This window comes from Populus euphratica, unplaced genomic scaffold (genome assembly GCF_000495115.2).
Source record: "Populus euphratica unplaced genomic scaffold, PopEup_1.0 scaffold43.1, whole genome shotgun sequence".
Lineage (NCBI taxonomy): Eukaryota > Viridiplantae > Streptophyta > Magnoliopsida > Malpighiales > Salicaceae > Populus > Populus euphratica.
Genome location: NW_011499889.1, coordinates 452,957 through 466,661, shown reverse-complemented (window position 1 = coordinate 466,661; position 13,705 = coordinate 452,957). Strand labels below are relative to the sequence as shown.

Below are 13,705 nucleotides of genomic sequence, written 5' to 3'. Positions count from 1 at the left end.
TGCACAGGACATGTTGGATGCCCCTGTCACCAGCAGATTTGTTGACGTGCATCCACTCATGCGTCACTCATTACCAACTAGTACATTAAACATCATTTTGGGGTCTAGCGTTCTCTACCACTTTGGATGATGTTAGAGATATTGATCTTTCGAGAGCTATGGGTGCCCGAATCCTAGCATGTTTTTTCTTTTTAGTTTCTGTAAGATTCATGTTGGACATTCTATTGTCATTTTGTCCATGGATGTATCTATTAACGTTTGTAGAGGTTTTTACTTTTTTTTGAGCGAGGAGAGAGCAGACCGAGAAACAAACTAAGGAGAAAAGCCTAGACACTGATTCATTAAGCAGGGCACTCAAATGGTTTTCTTTCTTTCCTATTTCATTTTCAGGGTTACTCTGTTTCAGTCCTTATTCCTTAAGGGGATTAAGTTAACTTCACCAGCAATGGCAACAGCCATGCCGAACCTTGCTCCAGGGCTTATTTTCATTATTGCTTGGACATTAAGGTATCATTTCCAAATTTCCTTTTTAGCATTTCAAAACGTGAATTTCCTTTTAACAAAACATAAAAGCCCACAGAAATTTACTTTCACTCCAATCTAGTTGAGTAATGACAGTTACTTTGTCTAGTGATTGTTTTTCTGATTACTAGCTAAAAAAATAGAGAAAATAATAAATATATATACCAAGCATCTGGTGCCCCTTCCTCTCAATGTGTTTCTGCTATTGTCTAGTGATTGTTTATCTGATCACTAGCTATGTGCAGGTTAGAGAAAGTTAAGCTATGTTGCGTATACAGCAAAGTCAAGATTGTAGGCACCATTTTATGCGTTGTAGGTGCCCTCATGATGAGTCTAATGAGCAGCACTGAATCAGCAAAAGAGTCAAAGTCCACGGAAAGTACTCCCACGGGAGATATGAGCTTCGACAAACATAAGATTAACGGTTGCTTATATCTCATAGCAGCGGTTTTTGTTCTATCAAGCAATGTTGTATTGCAGGTAATGTTTTAGATCAACAGTGAAGGAATTAATTATGTACAATCTGCATAATTTTAATCTCGCAAATTGAGTTTTGCAATGTGTTACGTACAGGCTACTACTTTGGGTGATTTTCCTGCTCCTATATCCCTGTGTGCCATAACATCATTGATTGGAGTAATTATAACTGCGATTGTAGAATTGGTTCTAAACCACAGAGTGGACGTTGGCTGGCCCCTGATGAGACTCGGGACCCTCATTTGCTATTCTATACTGGTAATCTCACATTATTTTCCCTCTTCTAACATGTCAAGATTATTTGTTAAATTTTATCACAAGAATGGAAATTTCCGTTTTATTAATTAGAGCCACTTTCTTCTACTTTAATTTGCTTGTGCTACTTGAAACCATTAATAAGGAATGGAGGAGTTAAATCATTTCAATAATTCCCTTTAATTTTATGTTGTTTCTTCAACACCTTCTGCAGTCTATCAATCTTGTTTACAAGCTTCTAATCATTTGGATGCACAGGGAGGTGCTGTTGGTGGAGCATGTGTGAGCTTCAATGGATGGGCAATGAAGAAGAGGGGCCCAGTTCATGTGGCCGTGTTTAACCCCATTGGAACAGTTATCTCAGTTGTTTTTTCTGTTATTACCTTAGGCGACAGATTTAACCTTGCAAGGTAAGCTAGCGAGAATCACGAAGTAATTATATGTGACAAGAAGCACACATAACTTCGTCACCTTTCAGTATCCTGTTTTTTATTCTTCTCATTTGCAGCCTTGCTGGTATGTTCCTCATGTTCACTGGTCTATACTTGGTGCTATGGGCTAAAGGCAAAGAAGGTTTCCGTGATGGTGATCACCTGGAAAGTGAGTTTGATCCACAGAAGCGTCTCCTGGCTTGATAATTAGCGTCAATATTCAGATAGATTGCCCTAATTTGTTCAGTCAGCAAACCCTGTATTGGAAAGAGCTAGTGCACAGAGGAAACGCTAGCTTTATTGTTGTTGACAGGTTCACTAGAAAAACCTCCTGGTGTGTAAATATTGTTCAAGATACTCACCCCTTCTGGAATCATAGAATGATCAGACTACATGTGTTTCTTGAAAGCTCGAACATATTTTGGGTTGTGTGTAGAAACTTGAGAGATTCTTGGAAAAATGTTTCCGTGGCTAATATAATTGTACTTGTATAAAGCGGTTTGATTTGTTGTAGCCAAGCAATGTTGGAATCAAATTTTTGTAGTTACCATGATCTAGCTTCTGCAAAATATAAAAAATGCATATTAACTTACATATAAAAAAATAATTTACAGTATTTGTTGAATTAAAATAAATTTAAGGAAGTAAAATGAGGTAACGATCAATTATTTGAACTTAAAACAATTTATTGATTGCTCTTTAGTGATAGCAGTGTCATTGCAATATTGTTTCTTATACTTAATCTTTTATTTTTAGCAGCACAACCGAGAAAGCGAACCCAAGACTTGAACGTTACTCTTTGTAAGAAAGAAGTAGAGGGATTTTGATAGGAAAAATGTAAAAGGGAGGAGTTATAGAAAATTAGAAGTTTTTTAAACTATGTTAGAGTTTTTTTTTATATGGATGATTTCTGATAGTTAAATTAACGTTACTTTTACTTAACATAAACAAATATATCTTTACAATGGTATAGTTAAATTAATGTTACTCTGTTTTAGAAGAATACAAATGTAACTTCTCATTCACCCTAATAATCCTCGGCATAAATAAAAATTATTTGATTAAAATAAAATATAAAGTTAACACATAAATTTAAAAGTAACAACAAAAAGTTATCAGAGAAGGTAACTTTTAATCTTAAACATTTTTTAATGAAAAACTATTAGATTTACTCGGCTAATTAATGAATATGACATCTTGAACTGTTCAATCTTTTATGTAGACCCAGATAACAAAAATCACACAATTTATTTTCTTACAATTTAAATTTTCATAGTTGTGTTCATTTTAGGCCAAAACATATCATGGTTTCAAAAGGTGCTTTGAAAAATTTAAGTTTTTTGTCTAATTCTCATATAAGTAGCTTTATTTCAGACTTTCATAGGTAACTCTTATTAAAAGTATCTTGTAATACATCTACTTGAATTTCTCAAACAGTAAGAATCATTAAAAACTTAGTTTATACTGGTTTTCACTATATGTAGCACTTTTCTTCGTAGGAATAAATAAAATTGAAATTAGTAGATTGAAACATGATTTAGCTATCCCTTTAAATCTAGATCTTGGGATCTCTAGTTAACTAGGTTGGGTTTTCATCATGGCAATTCTTTGAATATAGGCTTTAACCCTATTTTTCTTGATTATTTTTCGACTTGCTATTCTTGTTAAGTTTTTGGTAAACGAATCCGCAATGTTATCCTTTGATTTTATATGGTCAATAAAGATAATCTAATTTAAGAGAAATTGTCTTATAATATTGTGTCTTCAAAGTATATGTTGAGACTTACCATTATATATTCTATTGTATATCTTACCAATTACAGGTTAGCTATCACATTACATATAACTAGCACAAGTTTATGCCAGCTCGGAATATCTTCCAAAAAATTCCAAAGCCACCTTGCCTTTTCATCAGCTTTGTTTAAAGTTATAAATTCACTAGATTTGACTATATAAGTTTGTTTAGAGGATTTACAAGAGACTGCAGTTACTCTAATAGTATAGATAAATATACTTATGGGTTTTGAGTCTTTTGTATTGTATATTCAGTTACCATCGTTATACCTTTCAAGTATAACTGAATACATTATGTAATATAATTCGTATGTTAGGGTATATGTTAGATATTTGAAAACCCTTATAATGGTCTTATAATGATCCTTACAAGGATTACTTGTATATTTACTCATTTTGTTAACTGCATATGTTATGTATTTCATAAAAAATATAAAACTTTCAATGATTCATGAAAGTTTTATTTAAGATATTGCATCACCAATATGTTTGGATAAATATAGGTTTACATCAATCAGTATCTTAGCTATATTATTTTTATTCTTATCAAATTTATAAAGAATCTTCTCAATGTAATAATATTGAAATAATATTATGTCATCATATGTTTTAAAAATTCCTTTCTTAAAATCACATTCGCTTCACTTATATTTTTCAAGTTAAATTTATTAGTCAATATTTTCTTAGTAATCTTAAAAATATTTATATTACCACTAAGTATTAATATATCATCTACATATGGATAAATTATTACATGTTGTATTTGTGGTTTTCATATAAACACATTTATCACATTCATTAATTTAAAACTATTTGACAACATTATGTTGTTAAATTTCTCATGTTATAATCTTGGTGCTTATTTCAAATCATACAAAAATTTAACAAACTACACACATTTCTTTCATATAATAAAATCTTAAATCCTTTAAGTTGTTTGATATAGATTTTTTTATCTAAGTATTCATTCAGAAAAACAATTTTAATATCCATTTGGTGTGTCTCAAGATTGTTAAGGACAACTATAACAATTTAAACATGAATAAATATTATTTTCATAAGTGGTGAATGTGTATCAAAGTATTCAAAATCTTCCTTTTGCATATACTTTTTATTATGAGTCTGGTTCTAATTTATTAATAGATCCATCAACTTTTATCTATTTTTTTTAATTATTCATTTGTATCCTAATGGTTTATTTTCTAAAGGAAGATCCATCGATTCCCACGTATGATTTTGCATGATGGATTCTATCTCATTACTTTTTACCTCCTTTTAAAGTGGTGTTTTTGGAGTTAATATTGCTTTTTTAAAGTTGTGATGTTCATTTTATAACAAATAAGTTAGAAATTAAAGATAAATTTTTTTAGATATTTTAGCCTTGTACTTCTTCTAAATTCCACTTTCTTTTTAATATCTTAAGCGTCACTACTAATAAATTCATTAGCTTTCTTAGGAAACACATTCTTAAAAAATAATGCATTCCTAGATTCAATAATTATACTAATTTAGATATAAAAAATATTTAACTTATACATAAAAAACTGGTAAGCAGCACTGTTATTAGTATATCCTATGGATATATAATCAATAATTTTAGGTTTTATTTTGATCTTTTTTGGTGGAGGAATCATAACTTTAATTATACATCTTTATACTTTTATATATTTATAGGATGGTGTTTGACTCTTTCATAATTTATAAGATGTCTTGTCAAAATCTTTATGAGATATTTTATTCAGAATGTAATTTGCTAAAAAAATAATTTTTTTCACAAGTTCTGAGATAATTTTAAACTTATCAATATGACATTCATTATTTTTTTTAATGTTCAACTTTTTTACAAGTTCTGAGATAATTTTAAACTTATTAATATGACATTCATTATTTTTTCTAATGTTCAAGTTTTTTATTTAATAATATCATATTATTGTGGTAAATAATGAGAAGTTTTTTATTTAACAATATCATATTATTGTGGTAAATAATGAGTCATAGTTTAATGGATTATATCATGCTTAGTACAGAATTTATCTAAAAATGAACCATATTTCTCATCTTTATTGCTTGTTATCATCTTAATCTTCTTGGCAAGTTAATTAAAATTAGATTATTCAATTTAGTTAAGTGAGCAGTTTGTTTTTTTAAAAAATACATTTATAATAGTTGAATACAATTTTTGATTTAAAGTTAATTTATTGAATGAGTTTATTCAATTCAATCAAGTAAGTCGTTTGGTTTTCTTTAAAAAAAAAACACGTATACAATAGTTGAATATAATTTTTTGCTTCAAAAAATTAGTCTGTTCAGCAATGAAACACGAATACCAATTCTAGTAACAATTAAAATCGAAGGTTGAACTTTCATTTAAACACACACAAATATATATATATATATATATATTGCACTAGTTTATTAACTATACATCATTAGAAGCGTCTGTATTTAGCCGTTGACCTAAATTTTTTTTATTTTATTTATGTGGGGTGTCTGAGCCAGCTTGCGCGCACTACGACTAATCCCCACGGCCCACTGAATACCCTGCAAACCCAGTAGGCATGTAAAGCACCACGGGGGTGACAGGCGTGCACGCCAGGGCTCGAACCCAGGTGCAGTGAAAAAAAATAAGTCCCTTCCAATGCTAGGCCAAGCACTGGAATGTCGTCGACCTAAATCTTTTTTTTTTTTAGATTAATGTGGGTGTCCAGGCCAGCTTGCGCTCACCACGACTAATCCCACGGGTCCTAAAGTTAACGACCATGTAAGCCTCCAGTGACCATCATATGAGCAACCAAGGACTCGAACCCGAGACCACAGAAGGAACAAACCCCTTAATCCCAAGTCCTTATCACTTAGACACCACCTAAATGGTTGCGTCGACCTAAATCTTGCTCAAGAAAGTGTTGGCGTGACAACTTGGCCTCCTAACTAATTTTGGATGTATCATCTCATCTCCCTTCACGTATTCTTAAGTTGTCCACCGTTGATTTATTTTAACTTGGTAATTAGTATCGCGGTTAAAAAAATATTCTTTATTTAAAATTTAATTTTTAATATTTTTATATCTTTTTAATATATTAATATTTAAAAAATTATTTTAATATATTTTTAAATAAAAAAACATTTTAAACCATATACACTAATATAATCGCCACCTCTTAGCAACGGAAGACATTTTCCACCGAGGGATCGAGAAAACAGAAACAGAGTAGATGGTCGGATCTTCACTTCATTGTTATTTCATGTCATCGAGGCTAGTGGAACCAAAAATTCAGGGACGTACCAGTCAATGTATACGCCATATGGTACAGACCACAGGGTACGGTTCACACCTGGTATTCTTGATTTGGCATTGCCCAAATATCGAGGCATGAGGGTTTGGACTTTTCTTCCTTTTGTTTTTTTGACAGAAAAATGAAAACGTGAAAGATAGCGACTTCTGGCGGAGAGTTTTTATAGGCTGCTGCATTCGTACTAAATAACACTGGTTATGCGTATTTATTACCAAATGTACCATTCATAGGCTGCTCTGCTTATATGCGGACCTTTTCCTACTATTTTGGCTGCCGCTCGTAAACCATTTTAATATCACGCGCCCTATCAGTTTTGTTTGTTGGCCCGAGAGCTCTCGTGGCGGCTTGGAGAGAGAAAAAAACTATCTGTTAGAAAGTAATATGAAAATTGTTAAACTCGTAGCAGTAGTATAAATCTCTGGTATCATGGTTTTAATTTTAGAAATTTTAATTCTGTTATTTTATAAATATAAATTTTAAATTAAATATTAAGAAATTTTTGTTGATATTACCTTGTTTACTTGATAAACCTAAAGAAAAAAATCAATTCAATATTAAAAAATAAAAATTATATATTAAAAGACATAATTAGACCAAAAACAAAAAACAACCAAAAACCCAAAAAAATTAAGAAACTCTTATTAAAAAAATACAGTTGAGGAAAATAAATTTTGACTTATTGTCAGCTCAATATTGATAATAAAGTTAAATGGAAAAAATTTATGTTAAGTGATAAAATAAAATAAAAATTCAAAGGAAATAAAAACCATATTAAATGATAAAATGGAAAAAACAAAAAAGAGGGTAAAAAACTTTAATTATATGATAAAAATTAAAAAAAAATTATCATCAATTTAATATTAAAAAATTAAATAAAATAAAAATCTTATATTTAAAAATAAAAATGATTAAAAAAAGATAAAAATCTCAAATGACCAATAAAAAAAATCATCGACTTATTAAAAAAACCCAAACATATGGGGACTAAAAGAAGCCCGCAAGTCTAGACATTGTCCATCTTTCTAAAAAAATAAACAAATACATAGATAATAGATCATTTATCTTATATCCTATTTGTTTTTGTATTTTAAAAAAATTTAATTTTTTTTAATTTATTATTTTTTAGTTTTTTAAATTATTTTAGTATATTGATATAAAAAATATTTTTTAAAATTGGTTTTTTAAATTATTTTAGTATACTGATATAAAAAATAATTTTAAAAAATAAAAAAAATATTTTTTAAATATTTTTTTTAAAATACTTTACAAAACAACAATCTCAACACTTTGGAACACCCTCTAAACTGTGTGCTTGTTAACCACATAGCTACAAGCCTACAACACATATATGTTGACCACTTGATTAAAATAATATATTAACATGCAATCACTCGTCTGTTGAATGAGAATTATTTTGCTCTAAATATGAAACGAGCCCGTGATCTCTTTCTATGCCACGTGTAATAACCAACAAACTGCAATAACCAAATAGTTAAAATAATACATTAACATGTTTGACTGTTCATGCAAACAGTAAAACCGAACTCTTTTAATGTAGTCGTTTTGATAATGTCATAGGGAGGAGAAGGTAAGAGAAAATGGTATTTCTTTGGTTTTGTGTCTTAATAGAAGGAAAAAGAAAATAGTTCTATGGGTCACATAAGGTGGTTGGTCGATCTCCCATTTCAGACCGGAGATGATGGCTTGTGGCTAAACGTGGGACACACCAACGCCGGCCAATGGCTGGTTTTTGACACTTTCATTTGGTCAAGACTCGTGGGCTCAATTATTGTATATTGAAATGTTTGAAAATACTGTGTAAATTATATTTTTTAAAATGTTTTAAAAATTTTTGTTTAAAATTAAATTTATTTTATATTTTCATATTATTTTAACATGTTAGTGTTAAAAATAATTTTTAAAACATAAAAATAAAAATTTATTTTAATATGTTTTTAAACAAAAAATACTTTAAATTACCCCGCTGCTATAATTTAAAATAGAACCTAGTATACTATGAAAGGGACATTGTTTTTTATTTCTCCTAATTGAGAAAAAAATTCAATATTTTAGGATATCCATTGAGTGTTTTGTAAACATACACTAGCTTTTATTTCTGTAGGATTTTACTATAAATAGAAGAAGAAGAATTTTAAATATATATATATACACACACACTATACTTATTATTCACTCCAAAGCAAAAGATTCTCTTTTCCTTGTTTCCACCGAAACAAGAACACCTTTAATCCTTTGTCCTTGTACTCACAAGAAAAAAAAAGAAAGAAGAAAAGTAATCCTAGAAATAATGATATTTCTTCACTCACTTGTGTAATTACCTGACGTGGCATGTTCATTGTAAAAATGTTTTTAAGATCATAATAGGATAGGTTTTCACTTTCTTTTTCTCATTAAAAGGTCTGTTAAGTCCGTAATTATAGAATGAAGGCAACCTTTCTCTGACTAATTTATTCAGGCCTATCATGTATTGCCACTTCATCCAGTAAGAAAATCTAGTTATTTCTAGCATTACTCAATGAAAAAGTAACTTTTTTTTTTATTTTTTTTTCATTAAAACAACCAAACATTTTTTTTCTTTAAAAAAGAAGCGAATAAACCCTTTTTCTAGAATTGGAAAGTTCTTTGGTATCTTATTTTTGAAGAGATTTTGTAAAACCCATTTATATATGCTATTTCAGTGTTCTTTCTCTATCTCCGACAACAAGCAAAATCATGTACTTAGGGCTGATTGTTTTAAAACAAAGATCAAAGTTTTCAAAACACAATAATAAAAATACAAACAAGGCAAAGATACTAAAAGCTAGAAAATAAATAAATAGACTCTTTTAATATATTGATATAAAATAAATAATTTTTAAAAAAAATATGATTTTAATATATTTTAAAAAAACAAATATTATTATTATAATAGTAGAAGCGGAAATTGGGGGGAGAAAAAAGCGCCGTAGTTGTCACTGGTAGCGTGTAGATTCGAACTGCATTTAATTTAAAGAAACAGAGAAAAAAAAAAAAAACTAGGGACAGGCATCAAACATACCCCAAATTTGGGTCACGCGAAGAAGACGAGAGTGGATAAAGTACACAGCATAAAAAGCACCTGCCGGCATGCGAGACCTCTTACTGTTACAGGTGGCACAAATACCAGCCTCACAAAGTGGCGGAATCTTATGGAATTTCTCATTTAAATTACTACGTAGTTATTAGTGCATTTAAATACTTTAAACTAATTTTTTTTCTTACAAAAAATTAGCAAATACTCTAACAAGAGGTGCCGCTTAAGCTCATTTCTTTTGTGAGATGCTAATTTTCAAATATAAAGTAAAAGGCATTTACTCGAAAATGAGAAAATAGAAAGAAAAAAAAAAGAGGGCACGTGGTTTGATCACCTATGGCCCACTCTAGAGGCTCGTAGCTAACCATAAACGAACCAGTTCTTGTTTCCTTGTACGAATGAGCCACGTATTTATTCAGTTCAGCTGCTTCAATCTCGCTCATTATTACCACGCTCAAGAGTTGAGTCTGAAATGATGCCAATCCAATAATAATAAAAATAAATAAAAATAAAAACAATTAAAAGGAACCACTAGCATTCTAGGTTACTGTCCGTGATATTTTAAAAGTTGGATAAAAAATAAATACAAAATAGTAGATGATATTATTTAAAAAATATATTAAGATAATAATGTATTAAATATAATTTAATTTATATTTGAATTTTGAATTTTTATTTAAACTCGTAAAATCAAGTTCTTATAAAATATTTGAGTTTTTATTTTAAATCATAATAACTCTATAAAAAATTAAAATAAATTATAAAAATTATTTTAAAATCAATGAAATGTTAAAAGAATTAAAAATAAAAAACAACCTAACATGTAATAATGAAATTGAGCTGCTTGGCTTTTCTATTTTTACTTTTCAAGTGTTATTAACTCTTTTTAATAATCAAATTGTACGAGTAATCAAACACTTTTGAAAATTAAAAGAAAAAAAACTTACAAAATAATTAACCATGTTATTAATCTAAAATTATAAGGAAATTTTTTGAACTCTTAAAATAAAATGAGATGGCCAAATAAAAAGAATGAACCACGCTCTTGCACCAGCAGACACCAACAGTGGTCAAGTCTGCTCCTTTACAGCTTGACGGTAACATTTCTTTTTATGTATACAGATGCATGTTAAGAATATATTACACGGAGTGACAGTAAGTGAAAGAAAGCAAAAATTATACAGTGTGATAGTAGGTGGAAAGAACAAAACTGGTAGGCACGAACAGTGAAGCTGCATGAACTTTCACAAATGATTTAAATGTATTTAGGTAATTATATTAGTATTAATTCCAGACACAGACATGGCATTGATGGATAGCTCCTGTCCATAGATTATGAAATTGTTGAGTCCACTCAATTAATTCATGATGAAAATAAGAGATGGGTCATGAAATGCAGCTTACATTTTCTTTTTGGAGGGGGAAAGGGCACAACTTTGGTAGACTTTTCAAACGAGGCAAGCAGGTCATGCATATTATACTCCAAGAACAGTGCCAGTGCTTCGTATCATAAAAATAAGATGCTTGCACACTCCATAAATCAAGTCACGGAGCTCGGCATGGTAAAGTTCAGCGATGGGACCAAACAAAATCCGCTTCATGTTTTCAAATTGCAATGAACCCATGTTACAGAATCAATTTAAACTCGGTGGAGAAATAAAAAGATGGGAGGTGGTGTGGAAGCAATCGAGTGTCACTGCTTCCCTTAAAAATATGTAGAGAAAAATAAAGTTATTAAAGGCTAAAAAGAAGGATCGTACACTAAAATTGTCTAACTGGCATTATATTCTACATATATATATATATATATATGGAATTCTACAAAGTGGTAAAATGAAGAGTTTACCACCTGAATGGGCAAGGTTTGCATGTTACTGGTCCCTCTTTCTCCATTCATGATCACAATTTTTTATTTTTATTTTTTTCAGCTATTCTAAAATACCATCTAAATAATAACTACGTTATTATTACTATATTGTCGTTGTTGTTGTTATACAAGTTTACAACTGTTTTTTTTTTTTTTTGATTCTCAAAATTATAATTTTTGGGTTGTGTGTGTCTTTTGGTGGAGGAATGCTTGTCACCTACTCCTTTTAAGTTCCCCCAATTCTCTATGCTTCTCTTATTGCCTTCTTATAGAGAGAGGTTAGAGAGAGACGGGGGTAAAAAAAAGCTTTGATCTGTGCTTGCTAACTGCTTCAATGGAGAAGCATAAATGCAAGCTCTGTGTTAGAACTTTTCCAAATGGAAGAGCTTTGGGCGGTCACATGAAGGCCCACTTGGCAGCTACTCGGCAGCAACTCGGCGGGCTTGATCGTAATGAGTCATTTTCATCCTCGTATTCTTCTTCCTCTGGTGAAGAAGAAGTAAAAGAAGAGCAAGAAATCGTCAAGAACAGAGAAATGGTTGAAGAGAAGTCGTCTCTGGCTTATGGATTGAGAGAGAATCCCAAGAAAAGTTTCAGGCTTGCAGATCCTGAGTTCTCTTTTACTGTTGATGCTGGGTCTGTTGTCGTGCAAGATAGGGAGAGTGAGACGGAGTCAAGAAACCCAACTCGAAGACGATCCAAGAGGATCCGTAAATCGTGTGGTTTTGGAGATAATCAGAAGCAGGGTATTGATGTCAACAAAGTAGTAGACTTGAAGAATCCGAGTTGGGTCGAGTCATCATCACCAGCTGAGCCAGAACCGGTAAGTTCTGTTTCTGATACCTCCCCTGAAGAAGATGTTGCTAGGTGCCTTATGATGCTGTCAAGAGACGTTTGGATGAGAAATATTGAAGAGGAGTATGAAGAACAAGGTGGTAAAGATGGAGAAAGGTCAGTTGAGATGTTGGAGGAAGCAGAGGAGATCAAAGTCAGCAAGACTCGCGGGAAGTTCAGGTGTGAGAAATGCATGAAGCTGTTTCGATCTTCAAGGGCATTGTCTGGTCATAAGAGGATTTGCTCGTTAAACGCAACAGAAGTAAGAAGATTTGCTGGTAGTGCTGATGCCAATGACAGGATTTTTGAGTGCCCATATTGTTTCAAGGTGTTTGGGTCTGGACAAGCACTAGGTGGACACAAAAGGTCACATCTTATAGGCTCTTCAACTAGTACTAGTGGTGTTGTCGAAGCATCTACTAAACTTGAGAACAATTTGATAGATCTTAACTTGCCTGCTCCAGTGGAAGATGATGAATTTAGTGTTGTCTCTGATGCATGATCCATTGACACTGAATTAGCACGACGAAGAAGTTCATTGTGGGATCTGAGGTTATAATGCCTTGTCTTTTGCAATCCAATCAAGTGGGTTGGTTATTTGTAGTTATTATAGACATGTTACCTTTATCTTCTTTCATTGATAGATCAATGCTTGTTTGATCTTTGGGAATTCTTGATTCACTGGCCGACTACTGTTTATTTCTTTGAGTTCTCCGCAAGTGCCTTGTCATTGATTTGATAGTTTGATTAGGTAAATAGGGGTTAATGTGATGTAGTGGTAGCTTCTCCATTACCATTATAATTGTGCTGAAAATTCATTTCTTTTTGAATTTAATTACCGACTCAATTAATGCTAAAACCCATTGCTTCAACTTTCCACAACTTCCTCTTTTCTTATTGGTTTGGTGAGTGATTTGTTCAAAAGTTCTCGTGTTTGTGGCCGCAAAAATTAAAGTGTTTGTTGCCCAGTGTGTACGAAGTGTTGAAGTGAAGCAAGCTGCTCTACACCAGCAGTGGTGTCCTCTGTACAAGACGAGTACGCCGCATCTATTACTTGTTCCAATTCACTTCATGTGTCCCCCATTTCATTGATAAAAGCATATTTCTTGGTGTTTGCTTGTGGACCTAGAACATGGTGATCTCTGCAAAGCACCAGAGA

The 13,705-nt window shown here is 31.2% G+C and overlaps 2 protein-coding genes across 2 annotated transcripts; both read left to right on the top strand.

The window, feature by feature from the left end:
• The first annotated feature begins 12 nt into the window (after nt 1-12).
• LOC105130874 (WAT1-related protein At5g47470-like) lies at nt 13-2,198 on the top strand. Its single transcript, XM_011033581.1, has 5 exons — nt 13-507; nt 768-1,002; nt 1,096-1,257; nt 1,513-1,664; nt 1,763-2,198. The coding sequence occupies exons 1-5, from the start codon at nt 359-361 to the stop codon at nt 1,887-1,889; spliced, it is 825 nt and encodes a 274-aa protein (XP_011031883.1). The 5' UTR covers nt 13-358; the 3' UTR covers nt 1,890-2,198.
• A 9,494-nt stretch (nt 2,199-11,692) lies between these two features.
• Nucleotides 11,693-13,423, top strand: LOC105130873 (C2H2-like zinc finger protein). The gene has a single exon (XM_011033579.1). The coding sequence runs from the start codon at nt 12,047-12,049 to the stop codon at nt 13,046-13,048; it is 1,002 nt and encodes a 333-aa protein (XP_011031881.1). The 5' UTR covers nt 11,693-12,046; the 3' UTR covers nt 13,049-13,423.
• The last annotated feature ends 282 nt before the right edge of the window (nt 13,424-13,705 follow it).

What these genes read in the sequence shown, in the direction of transcription:
- LOC105130874 (XM_011033581.1), top strand. Translation starts at nt 359, where the DNA reads ATGGTTTTCTTTCTTTCCTATTTCATTTTCAGGGTTACTCTGTTTCAG. An exon ending in ATTATTGCTTGGACATTAAG is followed by an intron (nt 508 to 767) that starts GTATCATTTCCA and finishes AGCTATGTGCAG; the next exon opens with GTTAGAGAAAGTTAAGCTAT. An exon ending in CAAGCAATGTTGTATTGCAG is followed by an intron (nt 1,003 to 1,095) that starts GTAATGTTTTAG and finishes TGTTACGTACAG; the next exon opens with GCTACTACTTTGGGTGATTT.
- LOC105130873 (XM_011033579.1), top strand. Translation starts at nt 12,047, where the DNA reads ATGGAGAAGCATAAATGCAAGCTCTGTGTTAGAACTTTTCCAAATGGA.